Here is a 26,718-nt window from a genome sequence, read left to right on the forward strand (position 1 = left end):
CGAGGAGCTGTACTGCCCGACCAGGAACACCGCGGGCACCGGGAGCACCGGGAGCGGCGGGGACACCGCAGGCACCGGCAACACTGCGGGCAGCGGGAACACCGCGGGCGCCGGGAGCGACGGTGCCGCACCTCAGGAACCTGGAAGCAGCGGCTCTTCAGCCGCGGCATTGCGCAGGCGCGGGGACGGAAGCGGCCAATCGCAGCCGGCGGCGCGGCGGTGACGTCACAGGGGCTGTGAGGGGGCCCTGCTCCGGGAAGCTTCGGCGAAGGAACCGGGAGCGGTTCTGGGGCCCGGGAGCGGCCCCGGGAGCGATTCATGGGCCCCGGGAGCGGTTCTGGGCCCCAGGAGCGGTTCTGGGCCCCGGGAGCGGTTCTGGGCCCTGGGAGCGGGCCCGGGGTCCGGGACCTGGACCAGGACGTCCTAGGGGTCACACGGTGGCTTTACTGGGCTTTAGGAGGGTCAGAGGAAAGAGTCGGCGGCTGTGGGTGACAGATCTCCGTGGAGGGCCACGCCGTGGGAGAGGCTGGCGCTGTGCTGGTGCCTGGTGAGTGTTCCAGGCTGGATCTGCTTGAGGGACCTGGAAGAGGCGGCTGCGGTCCTGTTCGTGTCCTGGAGCTGGAGGCAGCAGGAGAAGGGCAGAAACCCGGTCACAAATCCTCCCCAAAAGAAGAGTTGGAGGCGGTCGACAGAAGGAGCTGCTCCAGGCTGTGATTTATCCATTATGAACTTCCCCAAATCGTATTCTGCTGCTGGCAGGCAGCTGTTGTCACATTCCCCACACTTCCCAGCATGGAGAGGAGGAATGTCCAGCCCTTGCCCTGGGTTGAGGTGAATATTGTGCTGATTTATGGCCGGATGCACGCTGAGGGTTAAGGCAGACACTCTGGCTGGCATCCGGATCTCCACAAGCTCATTAGCAGCTCTGTGCAAGCTGCACTTGCCCCGTGTAATCCTGACAGCTTTTTTGGGAGGATTCTGCATCCTTCAAAGCAGGAGATAAGGCAGGAATGTTGCAGGAAAGGAGGACGTTGAGGCTGGGGGCACAGCAGAGGCACGCCCAGCTTTCCAAGCAGAGCTGGGAAGAGAAGGGAATCTCCTTGTGCTGCTGGAGGCTCCCTCTGACAAAGCACACGTCTCTGATCATCCCTGAGCCCCTCCTTGATCACTTGGAGTTGCTGCCAGGCGAGGCATGAAGAGCTGCAGAGGGGATCACAGAGCTGTGAAGCAGCAGAGCAGCTCTGGCAGCCCGAGCTGCCTGTACAGCTCTGTGACATCCATGTGTTCTTGGGGAGTGCAACCCTGGGCAGTGGGAGGTGTCCCTGCCCATGGGAACTGGAACATGGAACTAGAACTGGCTGATCTCTAAGCTGCTTCCAACCCAAACGAGTTTGGTATTTGGTAATTAATGACTTTGTGCTAATTACGCAGAGCAGCACTGGCACAAAGACTTTGTGCCCTTGGCACACCTCACCTCCTCCAGAGGATTTTACTGATTTTTGGGGTGTTGGAGGAACTGAGTGCTACACACAGGGCAATGCTACCCTGCATTTAAATAACATTTATTGATCCCCTGCAGTCAGAGTGGGGCCAAGGAGACAAAGGAAGGCCTGGCTGCTGACTTCTCCTGGTTTAAAATTGCCCAGAGCTCTAAAAGTGCCTCACTGCTCTGGGCACGGATAGGTGGGAGCACTGATAGCCCTTTGTGCTTGTATGAAACACCTTCCTGCTCATTTTGTGGCTCTGTGTTCCATAAAAGAGATGGAAATGTTCAGTGTGTGAAGAAAACCCTTCAGTGAAGGCAGGGAGAGCCTTGGAACAATGAGTCGGCATTTGCTGAGCCCTGAGTACAACTTTGATCAGAGCAGGGAAGCCCAGGCTGCTTTTTGTACACATTTTACACAAAATGTTTTGGTCTCTGAGTTTTGGCAGCTCACTTTGGATTTTTTTCCCTTGACAGTAAGGATTCTGTGGGGTCACTGATTTGTCTCAGAACAGTACTGGAGACAATTAACACCTGGTGGTGAAGCTATTTTTGTCTTGTGGGCTGAATTTAAAAATCAGGATTTTTTGGGGAGTGAGCACAACTTCCTGCCTGTTTTCCTGTGCTGCTGCTGCTAAAGATGAAGGGCATGCTGGTGCTTTTTATCTCTGTGCAAACTGCCCTGCACCCCAAATCCAGGGCAGTCTGTCAAGGAAGGAGCGGAGCCCCACCTCCTTCAGCTCTTTGTGGTCTGCCAGAGTCACAGAAACAGGAGTTTGAAATGCTCAGTGCTTGTTCAGGGGCTGCAGTTGGTTCCTGGAGTGAGGGGTTATCTCTGCACAGCCCCTGAGCTGCACTTTTTACAGCTTTTGGGTTGTTCAGTGGAAATTTGGCCAATAAAACTTCAAAAATTACCAACCTGAGTGTAGAGGATCTGTGAGCAGAAGGCTCGTGCTGAACAAGGACAGCTCAGAGCAGCTGCTGGCAGCAAGTGAATGTTGTCATTGTGCAGCTCACTCAGAAACTGAGTTCCAAAATTGGAGACAAGTTGTTCTCCTGCAAGAACATCAGGGAATTGGACAGATTTTATCATAATACTCTTACTTTGGACCACTTTCTTCCAAAATCTGCTCTAAAAATAGAGGAGAGGTCCAGAAGGAAAGGGGGTGGGAGAGAAAAAAACCATTTTATTCTCTTCCCCCTTCACAGCTAATCAGAGTTGGATTTTTTTTTTCTGTTTAATTGGGATATCTGAGAGTTCAGCAAGAGGAACAAAGAGGTAAAATGGCTCCAAATCTCGTGGAGCTTGGCACAGTTTTAGGGGACACAAAGTTACTGTCACAGCTTCTCCTGGGATTTGTTTTGCATGAATATAACACCAACACACACACAGTCAGACAAAACTCTGCAGTTTGGGATTCAGGGTCTGACACGGGTATTTGAAATGGAAAAAGAAAATAACTTGTTAAAATCGAGTACAAGAAGGAAGGGGGGGTGGGTGTTTTCCTGACATATTTCCTGGTTTTTAAAGGAGAAATCTAAACCCATTTGTATGTCCGTGTTGGCTTTAAAAGCTTTAAGGAATACGGGGGGGGAAAAAAAGCTTCAAAACCTGGAATCCTGTGGGACCAGCACTGCCTTTCCCACTCATTAAGTAATTCAAGGTTTGCTGGAATTTCCTTGGAGCTGCCTGGAACTGCCAGGTGCCAAGGGAAGGAGGGGATGAGGTGCCAGAGCTGGGGAGGGGGTGACAAGGCTCTGAGGGGAGACACCCGAAGGAGTGGTGGCTGTGAGGGGGATGACAAGGCTTCAGAGGGGACACACAGGGTGATTGCTGGCTCTGAGGGGGGACACACGAGGTGACAAGGCTTAGAGAGGAGACACAGGAGGGATTGATGGCTCTGAGAGGGATGGCAAGGCTCAGAGGGGACACGCAGGGTGATGAGGCTTGTAAGGGGACACCCGAGGTGATTGATGGCTCTGGGAGGGGACACTCAAGGTGATGGCCCCGGCTCTGTGGCAGCAGCAGCTCCCAGGATCTCTGGAAGCCAGGAAACCCCAGCAGATCTCTCCAGATCTCCCAGTCCCGCAGGTTTGGGGGAGCCCCAGGAGTCCCTTCAGCAATAAATGAGCCCCCACATGTATAAATCTATTTATCATATGTGGATTTCTATATATGCATCTTCAGCACAATCCTATTAGCCTTGAAGACATCAGGGTGGTTTAAAACACACCGTGGGACACAAGCAGGAATTTTCTTGCTTGCGTTAGAAAAAAAGCCAATTAGCAGAATGTTAATTAGCCGGGGGCTCTGTGCTCCAATGCACTTGAATGTTTAAACAGGTGGGAGGCCGGGTTTGTAGTAGTAAAGCGCTTTCTACGGCTTCAGGAGGCTCCTGGCACCGAGAAATTTTGCCGCAGAGGTGCTAAAATCAAGGCTCGAAGGAGTTCTGAGGGAGAACGTGCGGAGAAATAGGAAAAGAGGGAGGGGATTTTCCCGATCCGCAGGAAAATGTAGGTCTTCCCATACCGGGAGTCGAACCCGGGCCGCCTGGGTGAAAACCAGGAATCCTAACCGCTAGACCATATGGGAGGTACTGAAAAACGTTTCGCCCGCGTGCCACAAAGCAATACTACCCGTCCCGCTAATCGCTATAGCAGCCTAGTTGGGCCCCGTTTGGTTGTTCCACGGGAAACACCGGGAGTCACCGGGAATAGCCGATATTCAACGGGAGCCCCCCAATAAACGCCCCCGCCTTGCCAGAAAGACGCTGCCCTCACCCAACATCGGGGTGGCTTCGCCCGCCCCGCGCCCGCATCACGTGACGCCGGGGGAGCACGCGCGTGCGCGGGGGGGCGGGGCGGCGCTCACGTGACCGGCGGCGGCCGCCGAGCGCTGGGTCCCGTGAGTGCGGGGGGCGGGACGGGGGCACCGCCACAGGCCCGGGCAGCCCCGGCCAGCGCCTCGGCCCGCCGAGCCGGGCACCGCCACCGCCCCCGCGCCGCCCCGACCGCCCGGCCTGCCGGGGCTCGCGCCGGCAGCGCCCTCCGAGCCGCCGGAGGTACCGGGGGGCGCGGGGTCCGGGCCGGCTGCGGAGCGTCCTGAGGGAATGGCGGGGATGGGGCTGCGGGGAATCCCGAGGGAATGGAAGGATATCCCAGGAGAAGGGGCTGCGGGGAATCCCGAGGGAAGGGGGCTGCGGAACATGCCGGGGAAGGGGCTGCGCAGGGACTGCTGGCCCGGCCGCAACGATCCCAGCCGGGCCGGTTGGTTTCGGGAACGCCGGCGGTTTCCCGGCGGCAGTGGGAGTTCCCCATGGCCCGGAGCAGGGGGAGGGGAGCTGGGGCTGTGTCAGCGCTTCCCCAGTACCGGGGGTGGCATTGGCACTGGCATTGGGATTGGCGAGCGGAGCCTGTGCGTGTGGGAAGCAGCGATCCAAGGTGGGCTTCTCTCTGCAGGTGTGTGATGCCAAGCACAGCCATGAAGAAAAAGGTAAGCACGGGGAGGAGGATCCTGTGTTTTCCTTCCCCATCCCCATCCAGGAACACCGTTTGTTGTATCCACCCCTCGGGCTGGGGCTCTGGTGTCTCTTGGAGTCAGTGCTGCATCCTCTGCTGGAAGTGCCAGGCGTTAAAGCCGGGTTTAATCCTGGCCTGGATGGGCTGGGTTCCTGCAAAGCCTTCCCCAGTAGTTGCTGTTCCCCGGGTGCTGCTGGCGCTCTTGCAAAACCCTCTGCAAAACCCTGTGCTCAGGGAGGAGGATCTGCTCCTGTCCCTCCCCTGGCCCTGGGCCACCCTCCTGAGGTGTCCCAGGAGCCCCGAATCCCCTCGGGGCTCCCGGGAGGATGACATTTAACAGTGGGGAAGGAGCAGCAGCTCTGGGCATCGCAGGGGTGGGGGTGTATCCCAGCAGGAGCACAGCCAGAGCTCTTAAAGGAATATCTGGCTGCTTTTCCGTGGTGAGGTAGGGCTGGGTTCCCTGCCTGGCTCTCCATGCTGCTGTCTGACCCCTTTGCAAGGCCTCTGCAGCCTAAACTTTGGGAATTGGGGCTTGATTGGGCCATGCCTCAGAGTGGGATCAAGTTTCTGCTTGGGATTTTGTGCTGGTGCTGTGAAATAAGAGCTTGGCTGTTCTCTGGGATCAGCTCAGGGGGCAGGACAGGACAGAGCAACATCCAGGGTGGCCTCCCCCGCCCTCCTGGATGTGGAATGGCCAGGAGCACTCCTTGTTGCCAGTCCTGGAGCCTTCCCTTTGGCCAGGGTGCCCCCAGCCCGGAGCTGCTGCAGGGATGACCCGAGCACACAGGACTGGGGAGTTCTGCCTTGCTTTTGTGCGAGGCGGTGGCAGCTCCTGCCCTGCTCTCCAGGGGAGGGGAGGCTGAGCAGGCATTCACTCGGCTGTTCTCCTGAAATCCCTCCTGGATGGCAGACTTGCAGGGCTGCTGCCAGGAGCTGGATTTGACTTTGTGACTTGTTTAACAGCTGGGTTTTGTGAGCAAGGCTGTATTGGCTGCCACTGATGGGTTTGTTTTGTTTAATTTTTATTTTTAGATCACAATGTAAAGCCTTGCCTGGTGTGACTGTATCCCCTCATCCCCACCCCCTGCATTCCCTACTTTTTGGCTGCCTCTCATTTCCCCTGAGGTCTGCAGGGATGGGGCATCATAGAGCTAAGAGTCTCCTCTGGAGAGGTGTCACTGGAGCCATAAGGGGTCTCCCCTGCTCTGTTGACCCTGACCTGGGTTGTCTCACCTGCTTTTCCCTTTTTTTTTTTTTTTTTTTCTTCTGTCACCTGAAACTGAGAATGTCCCTGGTATTTGGGGAAAAGAAAACCAATCATGTTGTGGGAAGAGCAGTGTTAGAAGGTCTTTAAGGTCCCTCCCACCCCTGTCTGGTTAGGACAGAGTGTTTGTGGTGGAAAACCAGGAGCTGAGGGGTTGTTTTTGTTCTGGAGGGTTGAGACAAAGCTGTTCCTCATCTTCAAAATCCTTTGGTGCTACCAAAGCCATCAGGTGGGAGGGGCTGGGAATGGGGAGGCAGCTCCTGCTTTTCCCAAGTCCTGTCCATGTTTTTGAAGAAAAGAGTTCAATGTGACCATGGCCCTGTCACCATGGACAGCAGGGAGGTGGGATGACCGTGGCCCAGGGACAACCAGGAGTGGTTGGGATGTCTGTCCTGCTTCCCTCGTGCTCCTCTCTGCCTCTCTCCTGGTGCATTCCCAGCTGTGCTGTGTTCAGTGCCTTTGGCAGTAAGATGTCAGCTCAAGGGAGCTGGGAAGGACTCGGTGCTCTGTGGGAGCTCATTTTTCCTTCTTTCCCCCTGTGCAGGTGCTGCTGATGGGTAAAAGTGGGTCTGGGAAGACCAGCATGAGATCCATTATCTTTGCCAACTACATCGCCCGGGACACGCGGCGCCTGGGGGCCACGAGTAAGGAACTGCCGGCCCCATTCCCACATCCAGGGGTCCAACCCCCTCCTTAGAGGGTCGGGGCCCTTCCCTACAGCGATCCCTGGGTCGGGTGTGTCCCTGCAGGTCCTCCCAGCTGCCACACCCTGCCGGGATCAGCCTGGGACAGGCAGGAAGTGGAGGGAAGGGAAAGGCAGCACTGGGATTGGCTTTGCAGCTTTATTGTTCAGCTTTTATCCTTAACTCCTTTTTTGGGGGGGATCAGGAAGCAGCCTTTGCTGCTTTATTGTTCAACTTTTAGCCTTAACTCCATTTTTTGGGATCAGGAAGCAGCCTTTGCTGCTTTATTGTTCAACTTTTGGCCTTAACTCCCTTTTCTTTGCTGCTTCATTGTTCAACTTTTATCCTTAACTCCCTTTTTTGGGGATCAGGAAGCAGTCTTTGGTACAGCTGCACCTGTCAGAGCCTCCTCTGTGTTGGTGGAACATTCCTGCTGTATCCAGGGATCTCCAGCACAGGGATCCTGCAATGCCCCTGTGGTTTTGGCAGAATGATACACTGGGCTTAATGAATGCCTTTCCTTTTTCCCTTTCCAAAGCCTTTGTTGGGAAAGAGCAAGAAGTGATTCCTCTGGGAGAGGTGGATGAGTTGTTGGGATCTGGTGCTTCTCACTGGGAAGGGCCTGTGAGGATTAAATGTCAGGGATTGGTGTACATTTCCTCTTTGCCATGAATTTGGCCTCCTCCTGAAGTTTACATTCCCTGTGTTCCTGGTTTATTTTGTTAAGGATGGCTTAAAGCCCTGCAGAGTCATTCCTACAACATCCAAAGGAACAGGGAATGTGTGAGTGAAGGGGAACACTTGCTGCACTTCTCAGGAGAGCAGTGGGCAGGGAGGCCTGAATTCCTCTGGGAAATGGTGTTTTGGTGGGATTTTAAAACTGGGGCTGCTTTGTGAGGAATGCCCATCCCTGGAGGTCTCCAGGGCCAGGCTGGATGGGGCTTGCAGCAACCTGGGATAGTGGAAGGTGGCAGGGGCTGGAATGAGGGCTTTAATCCCTTCCAGCCCAAGCCATTCCATGATTTGATGCTGATTTCCATGATTTTTGGCTGCCCACCCTCTGCCCTGGGTGTGTGGTACAGTCAGTGAGCTCCTGCTGTTTCTTTGCAGTTGACGTGGAGCATTCCCACGTCAGATTCCTGGGAAACCTGGTGTTGAACCTGTGGGACTGTGGAGGGTAGGTACTGATTATTGCTGGCCTTTCCTAGCCTTTGGGGGAGGCTCTGGGGAATCAGGGATGGAACAGAGTGGATTCTCCTCCCCCTGGGATGAGGTGGTGCCAAGGGAACACTCCTTCTGCTGTCCTGTGGTGCTGGAATTGCTCACTCCAGCTCCATCCAGGTGGGATTTGTGCAGAGAGGCCATGCTGGAGGTTGATCCTGTGGCTCCTGGAAGCAGCTTTTTTCCAGGAATGCTGTCCCCTCCTCAGTTCCATGGCCTCTGGATCATCTCAGTCATGTTCAGCCAGAGTTAAAGGAGATTTAAATCCTGGGATTTAAGGCTGTACTGATGCTTTGGGCCACATTTCACCTCTTCCTGCTGCTGTGGGGTTTCACAAATGGCTCCTTAAAGCCAGCCTGGGGCCAGAAGCAGCAGGACACGAGGGAAGCTTCAGCTTCCTGTGGGACTGGGGGCTGATGCTCTCCAGGAGCATCCAGCTTTCCTTGGGAATGCCCAGGGCATGCAGCTCCAGCCTGGCCTCCCGAGTGGGGGCTGCAGTTCCAAATCCCAGCCTTGCCTGCCTGGCAGGAGGAGTGTCCCACAAACCCAGCGTGCCAGGCAAGAGCTGCTCTAAAGGGAGTCTCATGCTCTGCTCCCTCAGCCAGGACACCTTCATGGAGAACTACTTCACCAGCCAGAGGGACAACATCTTCCGCAACGTGGAGGTGCTGATCTACGTGTTCGACGTGGAGAGCAGGGAGCTGGAGAAGGACATGCACTACTACCAGTCCTGCCTGGAGGCCATTCTCCAGAACTCCCCCGATGCCAAGATCTTCTGCCTGGTGCACAAGATGGACTTGGTGCAGGAGGACCAGCGGGATCTGGTGAGGAGCTGGCAGTTGCCATGGAAACACATCCCTTGTGCCATGTGGGTCACAGCTCAAAGGCAGCCCCTCAGGGCTGTTCCTTGAAGGCTTTCTCAGATGTTCTCAGAGCTTTTCCTGCCTTCTTTTAAAGTGTGTCATCCTAGAATCCAGTGGAGAACAGCAGTGCTGATTTTTAGGGACAAGAAAAGCCTTTCATGCCTGGTTCCAGAGCACACCTCAGCTCCTGCCAACCCAAACAATTTTGGGATTCTGCAGCAAGACATCCCTGGGAGGGTTCCTGGCCAGTCTCCCGTGCAGTATCCCAGAGATCCATGTGAAACTCATCTCATAAATCCATACAGCAACCACAGGAGCATTTACACTCAACCCCTAAACTTTCTTTGTTCCCCAGATTTTTAAGGAGCGCGAGGAAGACTTGAAGCGCCTTTCCCGACCCTTGGAATGTGTTTGTTTCAGAACTTCCATCTGGGATGAGACACTTTACAAGGTTGGTGCAGCTTCCTCTCCACATCTGCCTTCCCACTGGGAGCAAGAGCAGGAGGAGGGTCCTTGGAGCTGCTGCTGGTGTGTTCAGCTCTGCAGCAGCTGCTTCTGCAGGATGTCAGTGAAATTAATCCTAGGTTTAATTAATTAATTTTAAATATTCAGGAGCCTGTGGTAGATACCAGGAACTTGGCAGACAGGCATCCCAAATATCCCCCTGGTTCTTGAGAAGGGGGAGTTTGGGCACTGCCCCACACCTGAGTCAGCAACTGGGCAGGGAGGGGAGGCTGAGCTTGGAAAATCTGAGTGTGGATGAGCACAAATGTTGATCCCAGCATCCCCCAGTCCCTCCTGGGCTTTTTCCTGGCCTGTTGGGATAAGGTGGAACTTTGGGTCAGGGATGAGCTGCCAAGTGTCCATCTGCATGCTGACCTTGCTCAGGATTAAAAATCTCTGTGAACTCGAGTGGGAGAAGGAGACAGAAGCATTCCCAACTTAAAGCAGGGATGATTTAAGTCTGTTCAACAGCACTGTAGTTTCTGTGCCTGCTGGAGAAGAACTGGAGCCAGGGAAAGGTCTCTTCAGATCTGGGCTCCCTCTGGAACCTCGGCACGGAGGGCAGAGAAGCTTCTCAGCCTTACCCAGGCTGTCAGCACCCAGGAGTGCCAAAAATCCCTCTGGGAGCACATCTCTCACAGGGAGCTGATGGGACCTTCCTGTGTCTCCATGTCCAGGCCTGGTCCAGCATTGTCTATCAGCTGATCCCCAACGTGCAGCAGCTGGAGATGAACCTGAGGAACTTTGCTCAGATCATCGAGGCAGACGAGGTGCTGCTGTTTGAGAGAGCCACGTTCCTGGTGAGTTCCTGGGATGGATTCCCTGGGTGGAGCCTCCCTTTTCCTCCCCTCTGCTCTGAAGCCTGGCTGGGAGAGCTGGGGGTGCTCACTTGGAGAAGAGAAGCTCCAGGGAGAGCTCAGAGCCCCTGCCAGGGCCTGAGGGGCTCCAGGAGAGCTGGAGAGGGACTGGGGACAGGGCATGGGGGGACAGGACACAGGGAATGGCTCCCACTGCCACAGGGCAGGGATGGATGGGATCTTGGGAATTAGGAATTCCTGGCTGGGAGGGTGGGGAGGGACTGGGATGGAATTCCCAGAGCAGCTGTGGTTGCCCCTGCATCCCTGGCAGTGCCTAAGGCCAGGTTGGACACTGGGGCTTGGAGCAGCCTGGGACAGTGTAAATGTCAGGTTGGAACTGGATGAGTTTTGAGGTCCTTCCCACAATCCATTGTGGGATTCCATGGAGTTGGGAGGTGCCAGCCCCAGTGCAGAATGCCCTGATCCAGGCCTTGGGATTCTGAAAGCAGCCACTGGGACCCTGTGGCCCACAGGACCATTCCAAAATTCCCCCTGCAGCAGCTGAGCTGAGGTTTGGTTGGAGTTTCCTCTTGCAGACTCTGGGAGTGTTTCATGTCCCCATTGTGTGGGACTGCTCTGAGAATCCCCCTCTGCACAGGGCAGGAACCTTTTGTAGCTTCACAACCAAACCTTTTCACTTCCTCCTGCTGGGGCATTTGAGCTGGACCTGATATCTTTTGATTTTTGATGTTCTGCAAATCCAGAGCATGGATGGGGGCTCAGCTATGATGTGATGCTTTTCCAGGTCCTTGTGCTCCCAATCCCTCTGCAGAGGTGCTGGATGAAACCACTCTCGGTACTTGTCCATATTCCTGATTGCTGGGCTGGGCTCTTCACACTTCACACCAAACTCTTGCTGAGCTGAAGGAAATACTTGAATTATTTGGAGTGTTTTCCTTGCTGGTGATTTGGAAATGATGGAGGGAATTTGGGAAAGGAGCCATGACTTTTTTCCCTCCTTAAACTATCAGAAACAAACACTCGCCATGCCTGGCAAGTTCTGCTTTTTGACCTTTTGGAGATAATGAATAGTTCCACCTTGGGGTGTGTGACAGTGTGATTGTTACAAAGACATTTTTAACTGAAAGAAATTATCTTTGCTACAAAAAGTGTGTGTTTAATTTAAGTGCAATGGTGACTTCTTACAAAACTTCTCCCTTTTTTCATATATTTAAACATTCCCAGGGCTCTCTTCTCTTGAAGGGAAATCTTCCTGTGAAAATCTCTTTGGGAAATCTTATTCTGAAAACTTTATTCTGAAATTGTGTTTAAATTGTAGTGAAGAAACCTCCTCTGGGAAGTTTAGGAAGGAAATTGAATACTGGGAACTGCAAGTCTTGAATGGGGCTAAAGCTGTGCTTGTGCAAATTTGGGCAAGCTTAAAAAGTGATGGGTTTAAGGTGGTTAAGGGAAAAAAACCCTAAAAAACCTGTTAAATGTGACTCCCTAAATAGAGCAGTTTCACATCCCTGTGCAAGGGCTCCTGACACGTCCAGTGAGAGCTGATTTTGGGATTGTGAAGAGTTCAAAGCAGCTGGCCTAAGGTTTTGAAGAGGTTCCTTTTAGGTTTGCCGTGGGGATGGAGCTGTTTGGGCAGGAAATGCAGCTCTCACTCCATGTGGCTGAGGAGTAAAGGGCTGGGGCCACGAGCTTGGTGGGAATGTTTATGGAGATGTTTTCAAGGGTTCCTAAAGCCCTTCAGATCCTCTGGGTGCTGGCATCCAGGCACTCAGAGCTGCTCCCTCTGCTCTGACTGAAGTCATGGAGAAGGAATTCCCAAGGAACCAGCTGCCTTTGAGCTGCTTTTCTTAGGGAGGAACAGCTTGATTTGGCTTTGGGATCACTGCCTGTGCAGGATGGGGAATATCCCAGCAGCACCTTAGGAGGGAAAATCCCTCACAGCACTCGGCCCATTCCTGAGGTGATGGACACATTTTTTTACTCTGCTTCCACCTATTTTGGGATCAAGATTTAAATTGCTGCTGAGGTGAAGCCCTCAGGCCTCAGGGGACAGTGGTGTCACCTGGCAGATCTGTGCCATCCTTTGTGTGCTGATCCTGTCACTGAGTTTCTCCACAAAAGCCTCACAAGAATTTCTGTAAACATTTCCCAAGATCCAGTCAGCCAAAGGCAGAGGGGATCCCTGCCCTGCTTCCCAGCCATTCCCAGAACTGCTGTGGGAGAGCTGTGCTGGAATCCCTGACTGGCTGTGCCCCTTCTCCAGGTGATTTCTCACTATCAGTGCAAGGAGCAGCGGGATGTGCACAGGTTTGAGAAGATCAGCAACATCATCAAACAGTTCAAGCTGAGCTGCAGGTGAGCTGCTCCCATCAGCACTGGGGAGATCAGGGCTATTCCAGCTTTTTCCAGAGGGCTTTCCAGAGAATCCCAGTCCCACTCCTCAGCAGCTGGAATGCCAGGGTGGATTATTGCTGGAACACAAATCATTAGATGTTAATTTAACTCCTCCTTTGCTCATGGTGGGAGAGCTTTGGTGCTGTTTTATTCCAGGCCTCTTTCTCCTGGATCAAGGCAGAGGAATTCCAGGGCAGAAGTATCAGAAGTGTTTCTCTTGGAAACTGGGAATGGAGAGCTCTGCTCCAGCCCAGGCCCACAGGGCTGCCTGGGGAGGACAGGGCTTGCAGACAGTGTTTATCCCTATTTTCAGTGGAAAACCGGGAAGCTTGGCTTTGCACAGCCCTCAGGCTCCACTGCCAGGTTAATTCTGAGGGTGTGTGGAGCTGGATAAAATGGAGAAGTTTCTGGGGGGGTCTACAGATTTCAGATGTCTCCAGATATTCCCATTTTATGCCTGTTTTCTGCTGCTCATTCAGAGTGTCCAGCTGGGAATGGCTGAGCCCTGGTATCCATAGGGAGCAGGCCTGGTCAAGGGGCTTGTGTGTGGAATTTCCTTCATTCAATGCACAATCAACCGATATTGTTCTCATTTGGCCCCAAACTGAGGAATTAGTTTTTAAAACCAAGCCCAGCCAAAGCCCTGCTGTAACCACACCTTGCCAAGTGGGAATTCCAGCTCCTCCTTGTTCCAAACAGCTCAGATCAGGGATTTTGGCCATGTGGGCACAAAAGCTCTTCATTCACTCTTTTTTTTCCCCTTTATTTCCTTGTTTTTCAGTAAGCTGGCAGCTTCTTTCCAGAGCATGGAGGTCAGGAACTCAAATTTTGCTGCTTTCATTGACATCTTCACATCCAACACCTACGTGATGGTGGTCATGTCAGACCCCTCCATACGTAAGTTAGAGCCAAGAGAAACCTGCTTGGGACAAAAAAAAAAAACAAAACAAAAACAAAAAAAAAAAACCAAAAAAAACCAAAAAAAACCCAAAAAAAAAAACAAAAACAAAAAAAAAAACCAAACAAACAAAAAAACCACAACCCAAACAAAACAGAAAAACCTCAAAAAAAGTGGAATTAGTCCAGTTTAAACCATGTTTCTCTTGGAAAATGAGTTTTTAATTACAGAACTGATTAAGAGAGAGGGATTGAGTGTGAGCAGAACCCTGCAGAGGTGGTGGCACAGCTGAGCTGGTGCTGCTGCCACAGGGAGCCACCAAACCAGACCTGGCTGAGCAGGTCGTGCCCAAAGCCTATTTTGGGCAGTTGGGAGCTGGCAGCCCCAGTGATTTTTGGGGAGGAAGCAGAGCTGGCTCATGTTTGGGTGTTGCTCTGGCTGCCTGGGCTGTCTCGGGTGGACAGGCTCTAATTTTAGCAGCCTCTATTTATCCCAAGGAGGAGCTGCAGCACTGCTAGCCCGCAGCCCCTGGGAGCAGATCCCTGTTTACACAGCTCTTGGAATTCCTGCTGGGAGCTCAGGGGCTCCAGGGACACTGCACAGTACTCATCAGGCCTCCTGCTGTGGTTTCCCTGCCCTCCTCACTTGGGGAATTAGGGACAGTGGGGGATCCCTGACAGTGAGGCACCAGCTGGGCATTGCTGGGCTGGGGAGCAGCTCTGGGATGAGCAGCTCTGCCTGGGAGAGGCTTTTCCTCACGTTCTTCTGGGATCAGCTGACCATCCCACATAAAATTTGCCCAGACCATCCAACACTAAACTTTGCCCAGGCCTTCCCACATTAAATTTTACTCAGACCATTCCATGCTGAATTTTGCCCAGACCTTCCCATGCTTAATTTTTATCCATCCCACTTGAAATTTTGCCCAGACCTTCCCACATTAAATCCCAGATCTTCCCCCACTGAATTCTACCCAGACCATCCCACTTAAACCTTGCCCAGACCATCTCACATGAAATTTTACCCAGCCCTTCCCACCCTAAGTTTTGCCCAGCCCAAAATCCCACTGTGGATTTTGCCTGGCTTGTGAGCAGCAGGATGCCCCCAGCCCCTGCAGACAGAGCTGTTGGAGCCAGGCAGCCCTGAGGCCGTGGTGACTCTCACCCTTTTTAACTTCTTTTTATCTCCCCTGTTCCTTTTCCGTCACAGCTTCTGCGGCCACGCTGATCAACATCCGGAATGCCAGGAAACACTTTGAGAAGCTGGAGAGGGTGGATGGACCAAAGCACAGCCTGCTTATGCGCTGATCCCAGGCACTGGGGCTTTGGGGGGAGAAAAAACAGATCAGGACTACTTCTTTTTAGGAGAATCTAACACTGTCCATGTGTTTGTTGGGCTTTGAAATTAGTGTGCTGCTTGTTTTTTCTCCTTATCACGTTGGACACTAGAGCTGGAGGCTGGCTGGATCCACTGTGGACCTTCCCGGAATTCCCTGGCGCGGGAGGGTGGGGAAGGAGCAGGACAGGCGATGTGCCCGCAGGGGGTGTGGCAGAGCCCTGGTGGATGCCTGGCTGCCGACTGATGGGATATTTACTGTTTCCTTGAATGGTTGCTAGAATAAGTTTATAAATTTCTCCTCATCTTTGGTCATGGAAATAAATTTTTGCTACCAGGGATTTCAGATCTGAGAGCTTTGCAAAGTGGCTTTGCTTTCTCCCAAATCCCAGGGCAGCTTTGGGAAGCAGGAGCTGTAGGAGCTGCATGGCTCCATTAGTGGTTTTGGGGGGATTTGGCTGAAAGCCATTCCAGAGTTTCACTGGGAATTGCTTGGCAGCATCTCCCTCCCTTTATTCTCTCTTGCTGCATCAAATTACTGTGTAAAAAAGGGTGTGGTGCCTCCGTGCCTGTATCCCTGCCCACACACCCACTGGGAAGGGAGAAATCCACGGGGGTGAGTCCAGGAGTGGGAACGAGGAGCTAAAAGGGCCGGAGAACCTGGGGGCTCTGCACAAGAGCTCCCAGCCCCACTCCATCCTCCCGAATTCAACACCCGCGTCTCGCACCGCCCACCCGGCAGCTGCTGTGCCTCGGGCTGGGGAGTTCCAATGGGAAGCGTCCCCGTGGGAGAGGAGCTGTTCCCAAGGAGCCCCTGCAGAGCTGGGAATGGGCCGGGCACGTGGCCCAGGTTGTGCTCGCTGGGGTGCAGGTGTGGAATACCTGGAGTGGGAATCGTGGAACAGCCCTGGCACAGCTGCTGTTCTCCCGTGGAGCTGCTCCGTGGCTGGGATCAGACCCTGCTGGGAATGTCACAGCTTCCCACATTGCAACCCTGCCTCGGAGCAAGAGCATGTGGGTGTTGGAGCCTCTGGAATATCCCATCCCACTGGGAAGGGCTTCAGGAGAGCAGGAGAGGCCACAGTTGCAGGAGCTTTGGGCAATTTCTGGGAGCCGGGAAGGAGGGACGGTGGGAATGCTGCTCATTGCCATGGTGACTGGAGCTGCCCTGGGTTTCCTTAGGGAATAAACCACAGCAGCACATGGAAGTGGGATCATGCCAAAGGGGGAATGTGGAGTGTGGGGCAGGTGACAAAGAGCTGTGAGGGACAAGTGGCCAGAGCTGTCAGTAGCCAAATCCTGAGCTGGAGCTCCTGGGAAAGTGACCCAGTGGGGGTTGGGGTAAAGTTCTGCTGTTCTCCCGCTCCAAATCCCTTTTCCTGAAGTGCATGGGTCTGGGGCCTCTGTGGGAATTAGCCTGGTCCTTTTGCTGTGGCCAAGATGCCACTGTGCTCATCGAGTGACAGCCTGTGACAAACACAGGTGCCTGTGTCAGACCCTGCCCTGCCTGCTCCGATAGCACCGAGGTGTGTCCTTTGTCCCTTCCCAAAGCAGATCCCAGGCCTTTTTGGGGTTGGTAGCTGCTCTGGCTCCTTCCATTCCAAGCAGCGAGGTTTGGGAGATCAGGCTCATCACCCTCATTCCACCCTCTGGTAGGAAAACTCTTCCCACTTTCTCTGGCAGCTCCTTCCCTCAGGAAAAAAAAAAAAAACGATGCCTGCTCCAGGTGTTTCTCACACAAACATCATCCCAAACCTGGATGAGGTGGCCGTGTTCCAGCCTTTTCCTTCACCACTTGACCTTGAAATGAGGAGAAACTTGATGCCATGTGTCACTAAGATCCTGAATAAATCCCCCCTTGGCCCAGTTCTTTTCCCCTTGGAGCTGCTCTGGGGCCTGGGGTGAGTTTCCCTGGGACAGGCTGTGCTCCCTGAGGCTGTCTTGGAGCTACTTCCAGATTTTTTGACCATTTCTTTCTTGCCTTGGAGCATGGATGGCTCCAGTGGGGTCAGCCCCAGGGTGTTTCTCCCAGGATGAGCTGTGTAGGGTCAAGAACTCCTGAGGGTCTCCCTGGGGGTGCTTCCACTTGTTTTTCCTCCTTTGTGGCACAGAATTGTCCCCTGGAGCTGCTGGGGGGGATGGACATGGGGCAGTGGTGGTCACACGCTGCTCTCCAGCTGGAACCAGCTCCTCCAACACATCCAGGGGGTCATGGATTCTCCAAAGTCACCCTGAACTGTCACTGCTGAATTGTGCCTTGTGGACACCTCGTGAGGAGCATCTGCATCATTCCCTGCCCAAATCAATCCTTGGGGAGCAGGAGAGGGGACCTTGGGGGGAACCCCTGCCCTGCTCCCCCCTTTCTTCTGTGTTTGTTCGGAGGTCACCTGTGCCTGCTGCTGGTCCTTCAGCTTGGTGACATTGGGGCAGGGGAGCCTTTGCGTGCAGGGCCCACTCATCCCCCAAAAGCTTTTCTGGTCCCCAAAAGGGGACCAGAACGTCCCCAGGGGACATTGGTCTCTACCTGAGCCTGTCCTGGTGCTTCCCTGGTGTTTCCTGGGGAGGGGAAGGGTTTTCTTTGCCAAATCAAGGTCAGTTTGGTGCTGGTTCTGGTGTGGTGGCTTGGCAGAAGTGGGGGGCACACGGGGGGCCCTCCTCACCCCTGAATGAGCTCTGTGTGTGCCAAGGTCACCGCCTTGGTGGCCATTACCTGCTCCTCGAGTCACCCCTGGCAGGGACATTGTGAGTAGGGGACACCTGGCTGAATCCCCATCCGCAGGATTTCCCATCCCTGGGGATGAGCTGGGTCAGGGCTGGGGGTGGGGCTCCTGCCTCTGGGGGGTTATAGGGTGATTAACCCGGGCTGGGCCTGCCCCAGCAAACTCAGCACAGGGTGGGGATCTGGGGACACCCTGAGGCTGGGGACACCCCGAGGCTGGGGACACAGCACTGGGAGCAGCCACGTCCCTTTGGGACGAGAGGCTGGAAAACCAGTGGGATTTAGGGAGCGGGGGATGAGTGGGGGGTGGATTCCCACTGGCAGTTCCATCCCAGGCCAGGGGCTCCCCGAGACCCCCAGACCCCCCCCAGAAGGGGCCAGGGGTGCAGCCCCCTGAAGCAGCTCCCCCAACTCTGCCAGGACCCTGCCACCCTGGGGGACCCCGCTGGGGTGCTGAGGGGGTACCCCATATATTTGGGGGGCTTACCTGAGGCTCGGGAGGCAGAGACTGGGGGGAGTGCAGGCAGTGCCCGCCGGGGACCCCGCGGGTGCTCGGATTTGGGGTTGCTCCCAGCACCTGTGGATGGAGGTGCAGGAAAACCCCAGGACCCCAAAAGTGGGGGGGGTCTCTGCTCCCCCTCATCACTGCCACAAGTTCCCCAGGTCTGAGCCCTCCAGCACCCCCCTGCCCCGGTTTTGGGGTGCACTCCGTGTGGGGGGGTGGGAGCAAGTTGGGGTCCACCCCCCCTCCCACAAATCCTGCACGTTCCCATGGCAACGCCGGATGTGAGGGGAGCCGCCCATTGGCTGCCGATGATGTAATCTCAAGGGCGGGGCACCCCCACCCCAAAAAAAAGAGGGTGGGGGAGGGGAGCTCCGCCCCACGCGGCCTCTCCCCGCCCGTGGGGGCCCCACCCCGCCCCACCCGGCACCGCCCCGGGGGCAGCGGCGGCGGCGGCGGCGGCCGGGGATGCGCTCGGAGGAGGCGCGGGGGACGGTGCGTGGGGCCGGGGGCGCGGGGGGGGGCGCGCGTGGGGAGTCTGAGGGGCCTGGGGGTGGGGATGGGAGCGCGGGTTCCGGCGAGGGGAGAGGGAGGGAGGGAGGGGAGGGGAGGGGAGGGATGGAGAGGGAGGGTCCCACCCCCCGCGCCCCTTCAGGCCTCCCGTCCCCCCTCGCCCCCTCACGCGGGGGTCGCGCGTGGGGCGTCCCCCCCCACCCCGTGCGCCGCGCGCGCTTCCGGGGAGGGCGCCCCCCCGCGGCTGGGAGGTCACACCGGGCGGCGGCCCCGCCCTTCCCTCCTCCTCCCACGCCCTTTGCTCTTAAAGGGCCAGACCCCGTTTGTGCTCCGGCCCCCTCCTGCCCCCCGCTCCCCCCCCCACCCCCCGGGTGTCCCCCCTCTGTGTGCTCTCCGTGCTCCCCCCGCCGTGTCCCGAACGGCCCCGGCGGAGGGTGGAGCGCGGAGGAAATTCCACGGGGGGGTGTGGCGGCGGCGGCGGGGTGTGACCCCCCCACGCCCACGGGTGGGGGACACGCAGCGGGGGGAGGGGGTGGGGACACGGAGGGGACAAAGCGGTGGGGGAAGCTGTGGAGGGCGTTTTCCCACGCTCCCCCTCCCCTCCCAGCGCAAGGTCACCTGAAATGCCTCCTTAAGCTGTTTAGGGCCAAAAAGGGGGGGCACTAACACTAATGATTCCCGGGGTGTGGGGGACAGAAAGTGTTGGCAGGGGTGCACAGCACCCCCAGATATGTGGGTTTGAAGCGGGACACCCCGAGCCCCCAGCCCACACCCCTGGCTGGGTTTGGGTGCACCAGGCTGAGGACGGAGGAATTCAGTTCACCCATAAAGGGGGGGGGGGTCAGCAGAGGTGGAATTTGGGAGGCAACGAGCCCCCCCCCGCCCACTTAGCTGCCCCACGCCGCATCCCCTACCCCCGGGGGGCTTTGGGGTGCAAGAGATCCCCAAATTTGGGTAGGGGAGGACGGGGCATCGCTTTTGTGCCCATATCCCCCCCCCCCCCCCCCCACAATGAGCCTGTTTGTGGGGAGCCCCCGTGTGTGAGGGGCTGCTCCTGGGGGGCTCTGGGGGGACATTGAGTCCCCAGGTGCGGGGGGCAGTTGGGTGTCTGTCTGGGGGTGTCCCCCGCTGTGTTTTGGGGGGGTCAGGCTGGCGGGGCTGCTTTGAGGACCTGGGGATGTGTTGGAGGGGGTCCCTGACTGAGCGAGGGGTGTTTGATGGGTGTCTCTCATTGTTGGGGTGTGTTTTGGGGTTCCCTAGATTTGGGGGGAGCCTGTGGGGGTCCCTGCCTGAGAGTGGAGGTTTTTTGGGGGCGCTGGTAGTTTGTGAGTGTGTGAGGGGGGTGTTTTGGGGGTCCTTGTCTGGTTATGGGGATATTTGGTGGGGAACCCTGGCTGATTGTTTGTGTTGGGGGATCCCCCCAATACGTGGGTACTGGGGAGGGGGTCTCTGTCTCTGTTTGGGGGGGTACTCTGTGTACCCCCCTTGGAGGGGGCTCTGTGTGTCGGGGGGTCCCGAGGCGAAGAGGTGGGTTCTGGGGAGGGGGGATGTCTCTGGCTCTTTTTGGGGTGTGTTTGGGGGGGCTCCCGGCTATATCCGGGGGTGATTCGTGGGGGGCTGTGTTTGGGGGTTCCGTGGCTCGCTGCGTGTGTTGGAGGGGTCCCTTGCTGCGGGGGGTGGCGGTTCGTGGGGGATCCCTGCCCTGAGTGTGAAGGCGCTTTGGGGGGACCCGGGTTTATGGGGACGGTGAATTCGGGGCTCCGCGTGTCAGCGGGGGGTTCGGCGCCGGTGCCTTGGGCTCGGTGCCGGTATCGGAAGGGTTCGGCGCCGGTGCCTTGGGCTCGGTGCCGGTATCGGAAGGGTTCGGTGCCGGTGCCTTGGGCTCGGTGCCGGTGGTGCGCTGTAGCCGCCGCCCCCCCCGGGCGGGGCCGGGCCGTGTGCGCGGGGCGCGGCGCTGGGTGTGGCGGGGCGGGGCCGCCGCGCGAGGCCGGTGCGTGGGGGCTCTGCGGGCGGGGACGGTCCCTGCGTGGGCAGGTACGTGCGGGGGGGCTCGGGGCAGCGCCGGAGGGGTCCCGGGGCAGTGCGGGGGGCGACGAGGAGCTCGTTCGGCCAGGGGTTTCCCCGTACCGGTTGCCCCCACGCGTGCCCCGGTACCCAGCGCGGTGTGCGGTGGGGCTGGGGGTCCCACTTGTCCCTCGGTTGTGTCGCGGTCCCGCGGGGGCGCAGCGCCGCCGTGCCGCGGGTGGGGCCGTGCCCCGTGCCTCCCGCGGGGGCCGGGCCGGGCCCTTTAAGAAGCTCCACCCGCGGCCGAGCCCAGGTGGAGCCGCGGGGCCGTTCGCACCTCGCCCGGCGCGGCCCGGGAGATGGTGCTGCGGGCAGCGGGAGGGGGCAGCGAGCGCGGCGGACACGCGTGGGAGCCCGGCGGGTCAGTGAGTGAGTGACCCCGGGCGGGGGCGCGCGGGCCGGGGGGGGGGGGGGGGGGTGCGGCCCCTTTAAGGGGCGGGGGGAGGGAGCGGGGCGGGGCCGCCACCGCCCCGCGCGCGGATACGCCCCCGGCAGCCCCGCCCGCGGGGGGCGGGGCCCGCCCGGCACAAAGGCGCGGGCGGGGGGGCGGGGCCTGCGGTTCCCGCCCTCGGCGCGCGCCGCTGCCGCCGTGAGGGGCCGGGCGGGTCCGTGAGGGACGGGCGGGCCCGGCCCCGCCTCAGGGCACGGGCGGGCCCCGCCATGCCCGGCCCGGCGACCCCCGGGTGGCCCCACGCCCCGGCGGAGCCGCCCCGAGGCGCCGCCCCGGTCGGTTGGTTGGTGAGAGCCCGTTAAAAAAACCCTCTTCGCCCCCGCCCCGTGCCTCAGTTTCCCTGGCGCCTCACAGGCTGCGGGTCTCTTGTAGGGCCAGGGGAAGGCGACGCCCGCCATGAGCTCGTCGGCGCTGCTGGCTGAGGGCCCCCTCGACCCACCGGTGCTGCTGGCCGACATCAAGACGGAGCCCCCCGAGGAGCTGCTGGCCAGCGACTGCAGCCAGCCCCAGGCCGAGCCTGTCGATCTCTCCCTCAATAAATCCAAAGTGGCTCCGGCCTCGGCCCCGCTGCCACCACCCTCCACCTCGGTCCAGTCTTCCCCCATGCTGGTGGCTCCCCCGCTTCCCGCTCCCAGCACCGTGTCCATCCCGCCCTCCGGCCTCAGCTCCACCTCGGCCATCCCGGCTGTCCTCTCACCTGGCTCCATCCTGGCCTCCACGCAGGGCAGCGGCGGGCAGCAGATCCTCCACGTCATCCACACCATCCCCTCCGTCAACCTGCCCAGCAAGATGGGCAACCTGCAGACCATCCCCGTGGTGGTGCAGTCCCTCCCCGTCGTCTACACCACCGTGCCCACGGACGGCGTCACCGCCATTACTGTGCCCCTCATCGGGGGGGACGGCAAAAACACTGGGTCTGGTAAGGGCACCTGGGGGGAACCCTGGAATCTGAGGGGTGGAGGGTGTCTGTCCTGCCTCGTGGAGGGGCACCCTCGAAGGGAATCTCATTTTTCACTGTGGAGTGTCCCTGCCACAACCATGTGCCACTCCCATACAAAGCCCCTCAGCCCCCAGCCTGTGCCCCCCAGGGGACATGGGGAGGGCAGGGACACACAGGGCATGGCACTGCCTGTTCTCCACCCATCCTGCTGCTGGCAGCCTGCCCTGCCCTTCCCACTGGCTGCCTGCTGCCAGCAGCTCTGGTTTCAGCTCAGCTGCTCCCTGTGCCCCCCACAATCCCCTTTCCCAGGACATTCCCAGCTTTCCACTTTATCTGGGGTTGGGGACCTGGATCTGCCCTGCTCTGGGCAGGAGCAGGCAGCCAAAAGTGGTGCCCCCAAGTTATTTCCTCCCTTCGGGGGTCCTCCATCTTCCCACTTGGATTTGATTTTCTGTAGGGATGGGCGGTGCTTGGAGCACCGCAGGGACAGGTAGAACACTGCACCCCTGATGTGGGGTGTGTGTTTTGGGGATGTCTCTGTTCTGTGCTCACCCCTTGCCTCTTTGTGCTCTAAAGCTTTCCTTTCCCGGACCCCTCCAGTGAAAATGGACCCTGGCTCCGTGTACCCCATGGACATGAACAGCGACAGCGAGGACAGCGCCTCTGAGAGTGGCCCAGCGCCTTTCCAGGACCTGCAGAGAGAGTGAGTCTCCTCCTGCCTGTGCCTCCCCACCCTTTATGCCCCTGAACCCCCCGTGGGCTCCGGGGCCATGGCTCCAGCTCTGTCTGCTCCTGGCAGGCCGGCGGTGCGGGGCCCCAGAGCCGATTCCCCGGACCTGAAGAAGCGGCGCATCCACCAGTGCGACTTCGAGGGCTGCAATAAGGTCTACACCAAAAGCTCCCACCTCAAAGCCCACCGGAGGATACACACAGGTAGGGGTGGGATTGGTGTCCCTGGATCCCCCATGGGATGGTGCTGTGTCCGTGGGTGGCCCTTTGGGAGCGCTGGGTGGAGGGATTCCCCGTTTGGAATTTCTGTGAGGGCTTTGGGGGCTCCCTGTGGCAGCGCTGACCCCTCGGTGCTCCCCTGGCACAGGCGAGAAGCCCTACAAATGCACGTGGGAAGGCTGCACCTGGAAGTTCGCCCGCTCGGACGAGCTCACCCGGCACTTCCGCAAGCACACGGGCATCAAACCCTTCCGCTGCTCGGACTGCGACCGCAGCTTCTCCCGCTCCGACCACCTGGCCCTGCACCGCCGGCGGCACGTCATGATGTGAGCGGTGCCCGCCACGCTGGGAGCCGGCGGCGCCTCCCTCCCTCCATCCAGCCACACCCCGCGGCTCCTGCGGGGCGGGGCGGGGACTGCGAGAGCGCCGGAGCCGAGCCGTGCCCGCTGCAGGAGCCCCGCTGGCACGGCACGGGACGGCAAACAATGGATTCTGGACTGCTGCCCCTTCTCTCTTGTTCCCACCTGTTTTTATTCCTGGGTTTGTCCTCGCCTGGAGGCTCCTTGACTCCTCACCTGGAATTCACCCAGCAGCTGCCTCAGCCTCTCCAGCCTCCTGCCCGTTGTTGTCCCCCATGTGCTCCCTGTCCCCTGCCCTCCCAGTGCCTGGGAGCCGTGGCAAGGACAGGGCAGGTGATGGGGGGTGATGGGCCCCTGTGGAGGAGCTGATGGCCATTCCCACTCCATCCCCAGATTGTCCCAGCAGGAGAAGGGACATCACCTCCCTGTCTGTCCCTCAGCACGTGCTGGGCTTCATGGGAAGTGCTGGGTGCACTGAGAGCCAGGAGGAAAAGAGGAATCAAGAAGGGGGGGGAACACAACCCAGCAGTGACCCACAAACAAGACCATCAGCACTACACAAAGGGAAACTTTGTGGAACATGGAACTTTTATTTTATGGAATTCTACGAGGGGGTGGGACAGGGTGGGGGGGACGAGGGCCAGCAGCTCTCGGGTTTTTTGGAAGACTCTGGGCCACTTGAAATGTTTCTAAGTTAAACCAGCGGCTGTGGCCACATGCTTTGCTTTTTAATAATGGTTTTTGAGGAGTGTTTCTTCATCCCCCCCAGCCAACCCCCCTGGTTGCTGGGAGGGTGTCAGGATTTGGGGTTGGATGCTCTGAGCTGTTGGATGGTGGGAAGGGTGATGGGGACCATGACACCGCCCATGCTCAGGGCAGACCCTGCAGGGAGTTCCCAGACTCCCTCTGAGCTGGTGCTTTTGCCCCGGCTCTGTGGGGATGGGGGACCTGGTTTGAGGAGGGGCTGGGGGGATACTTCAGGGACCTGTGGGCCCTGAAAACAACTCACAGCTGCTTGGGAAAGTGCCTTTCCTCAGCTTCCCATCCGACAGCCAGGGTGTGCCATGGGCAGAGCTTGTTCCTGGCCTGAGGTGGTCCCTGACCCCCGTGGCCTGAGGGAGAGTCTGGGCACAGGTGAAGTGCTGGGACCTGTCCCTGCCACAACCACCCCACCTGAGCTGCAGGCCTGGGGCAGAGTGGCTGGAAAGCTGCCAGGTGGGGAATGTTTGTTCAAATCTATTAATAGCAAGAGGCACTGTAGAAATACCATGGATTGGCCTGGTCAGGGTGAGGATATCACCTCCCAAAGAGGACAGGGCTGTTCAAGGCATTCTGTGTCCAGAGGATGGACCAAGGGGCTCCAGTGCCCTGAGCTGGATGAGCAGGACTGCAGGAATGATCTTGAATGAACTTGTGCAGGATCTCCTGCTCCAGCTGGATCCCTCCAAATCCCTATGGGACCTGGTGGCATTCACCTGAGAATCCTCCAAAGAGTTGCTGATACCATCACAAAGCCTCTCTTGAGGATTTTGAATGGTCTTGGGAATCCAGGAGGTCCCAGCTGGCTGGAAACTGGGGACAGTTGTCCTGATTTTCCAGAAGGGCAAGAAGGGGGACCCCGGAACCCACAGCTGTCACACTCACTTCAGTGCCCAGTAAAATCATGGAAAAGATTATTCTGGGAAGTATTGGAAAACACCTAGAGGACAACACAGTTATTGGTCACAGCTCCATGAGGGGAAAGTCCTGCTTGTCCAGCCTGATTTCCTTCTGCAACAGGGTATCCCACCTGGCTGATCAAGGAAAGCCAGGAGATGGAATCTTCTCGGACTCCAGCAAAGCTTTTGATCCTGTCTCTCCCAGGGTCCTTCTGGACAAAATGTCCAGGCTGCAGCTGGATAAACACATGGGATGGGGGAGCAACTACCTCCTGGCTTGGGCACAGAGGATGACAGAGTGGGGTGACACCTGCCTGCCACCTGTCATTACTGGGGTTCCACAGGGCTCCAGCCTCATCCCAGCTCTCTTCATCATCCTGATGTAGGAGTCTAAGGAATACTAAGGGAAAAAATCTCTAAATTCTTCAATTGAAGCTTTTTGGGGTTTTTGCATGAAAGATGTCCTATTCCAGAGAGGAAAAATTCCAAAAAAAAAAAAGATAAAAATACTCCTTACAGAAATGAAAAAATCCTACTTTTGGAGGATTTGGGAATTCTGTCACCTTTTGAAAAGCCCTGCGGCGCCTCCTGGGCTCGGCCGAGGGTGGAGCTTCTTAAAGGGCCCGGCCCGGCCTCCGCGGGGGGTACCAGGCACAGCCCCACCCGCAGCACGGCCAGTGGGACCCCCAACCCCACCCCGCGCTGGGTCCCGGGACACGCGTGGGGGACTCGGCATGACGCTGCCACGGGGACCCCCTGCCCAAACTGGCTCCTTGTCACCCTCAGCACTGCCCTGGGACCCCCGGGGCTCCCCTGCACGGACATGTGGGCATCCTCAGGGGTGTCATTGGGGGTGCTGGCAGCCCCAGCGAGAGACTGGGGGTCCCTTGGGGGGCACATGGTGCTGGCAGTGTGTGTCAGGCCTGGGGGGGTTTCCTCTGGGGGCACAGGGGGGCTCTCGGGAGGTGCGCTTTGTGGGGACAGGGCACTCTTTGGGGGTGCTGTCACCCTGTGTTAAGGTGGCAGCGTTCAGGGTGGCACTTTGGGGCACTTAGGCTCTGTGCTCGCCCTTTTGGGGGTGCTGCTAGGCAAAGCCATGCTCGGGGGGACCCTCCTGTCCTTCATTCCCCAGGCTGGTCATGGGGTGCCCCACCCCCAGCGCCCCGCAGTCCTTGTGTGGGGCTGGGACCCCGGCAGTGCCTGGGGGCTGCTGGGGCGGGTCCCAGTGGGCGCTGCTCGCACCCCAAACCCGGCCGGGCCGCGCTGCTCTGACCCGGTGGCGGCGATCGGGCACCCGGGGGCGCCAGCGGCCCGCGCTGGGCGACGGCTGGAGGAGGAGCCGAGGGATTCCCGTTCTTTGGGAATTTCCCCGAGCGCCTGGGAGCCGCCGTGGCAGCGCTGATCCCTCGGTGCTCCCTTGGCACGGGTGAGAAGCCCTAAAAATGCTCGTGGGAAGGCTGCACCTGGACGTTCCACAAGCACGGGGGCATCAAACCCTTCTGCTGCTCGGACTGGGGCCGCAGCTTCTCCGCTCCGAGTGCCCTTGGCAGGGACCGTTGGCACAGGTTGGGTTGGGCAGTGG

At 58.0% G+C, this 26,718-nt stretch overlaps 2 protein-coding genes, 1 long non-coding RNA gene and 1 other non-coding gene across 9 annotated transcripts; 2 read left to right on the forward strand and 2 right to left on the reverse strand.

Annotated features, from left to right (window-relative positions):
• Positions 1 to 4,004: 4,004 nt before the first annotated feature.
• TRNAE-UUC (transfer RNA glutamic acid (anticodon UUC)) lies at positions 4,005 to 4,076 on the reverse strand. Its single transcript has one exon. It is a non-coding gene; the product is annotated as a tRNA-Glu (tRNA).
• A 404-nt stretch (positions 4,077 to 4,480) lies between these two features.
• On the forward strand, positions 4,481 to 15,335 carry LOC128814234 (ras-related GTP-binding protein A). The gene is made up of 10 exons (XM_053989867.1): positions 4,481 to 4,545; positions 4,943 to 4,976; positions 6,811 to 6,910; positions 8,060 to 8,126; positions 8,772 to 8,994; positions 9,389 to 9,484; positions 10,215 to 10,337; positions 12,619 to 12,710; positions 13,531 to 13,646; positions 14,857 to 15,335. Exons 2-10 carry the CDS (start codon positions 4,950 to 4,952, stop codon positions 14,952 to 14,954), a joined length of 942 nt encoding a protein of 313 aa, XP_053845842.1. The 5' UTR covers positions 4,481 to 4,545; positions 4,943 to 4,949; the 3' UTR covers positions 14,955 to 15,335.
• Positions 13,580 to 18,264, reverse strand: LOC128814235 (uncharacterized). Its single transcript, XR_008439312.1, has 3 exons — positions 18,189 to 18,264; positions 14,812 to 14,969; positions 13,580 to 13,668 (listed from the first exon to the last, which is right to left on the reverse strand). It is a non-coding gene; the product is annotated as an uncharacterized LOC128814235 (long non-coding RNA).
• A 363-nt stretch (positions 18,265 to 18,627) lies between these two features.
• Positions 18,628 to 25,593, forward strand: KLF8 (KLF transcription factor 8). Of its 6 annotated transcripts, none has more exons than XM_053989863.1 (5): positions 18,628 to 18,698; positions 21,604 to 22,150; positions 22,748 to 22,874; positions 22,971 to 23,104; positions 23,268 to 25,590. In XM_053989863.1, exons 1-5 carry the CDS (start codon positions 18,672 to 18,674, stop codon positions 23,447 to 23,449), a joined length of 1,017 nt encoding a protein of 338 aa, XP_053845838.1. In that variant the 5' UTR covers positions 18,628 to 18,671; the 3' UTR covers positions 23,450 to 25,590. The 6 variants fall into 6 exon arrangements, with proteins under 6 accessions (XP_053845838.1, XP_053845841.1, XP_053845840.1 ...); XM_053989866.1 differs by lacking the exon at positions 18,628 to 18,698 and adding an exon at positions 20,694 to 20,750; XM_053989865.1 differs by lacking the exon at positions 18,628 to 18,698 and adding an exon at positions 21,127 to 21,149.
• Positions 25,594 to 26,718: the final 1,125 nt, after the last annotated feature.

The sequence above is a fragment of the Vidua macroura genome, chromosome 14 (assembly GCF_024509145.1).
Source record: "Vidua macroura isolate BioBank_ID:100142 chromosome 14, ASM2450914v1, whole genome shotgun sequence".
In the NCBI taxonomy this organism is placed as follows: domain Eukaryota; kingdom Metazoa; phylum Chordata; class Aves; order Passeriformes; family Viduidae; genus Vidua; species Vidua macroura.

What these genes read in the sequence shown, in the direction of transcription:
- KLF8 (XM_053989861.1), top strand. Translation starts at nt 21,441, where the DNA reads ATGCCCGGCCCGGCGACCCCCGGGTGGCCCCACGCCCCGGCGGAGCCG. An exon ending in CCGCCCCGGTCGGTTGGTTG is followed by an intron (nt 21,519 to 21,603) that starts GTGAGAGCCCGT and finishes GGTCTCTTGTAG; the next exon opens with GGCCAGGGGAAGGCGACGCC. An exon ending in CCACCGGAGGATACACACAG is followed by an intron (nt 23,105 to 23,267) that starts GTAGGGGTGGGA and finishes CCCCTGGCACAG; the next exon opens with GCGAGAAGCCCTACAAATGC.
- LOC128814234 (XM_053989867.1), top strand. Translation starts at nt 4,950, where the DNA reads ATGCCAAGCACAGCCATGAAGAAAAAG. An exon ending in GCGGCGCCTGGGGGCCACGA is followed by an intron (nt 6,911 to 8,059) that starts GTAAGGAACTGC and finishes GTTTCTTTGCAG; the next exon opens with TTGACGTGGAGCATTCCCAC. An exon ending in CAGTTCAAGCTGAGCTGCAG is followed by an intron (nt 12,711 to 13,530) that starts GTGAGCTGCTCC and finishes CTTGTTTTTCAG; the next exon opens with TAAGCTGGCAGCTTCTTTCC.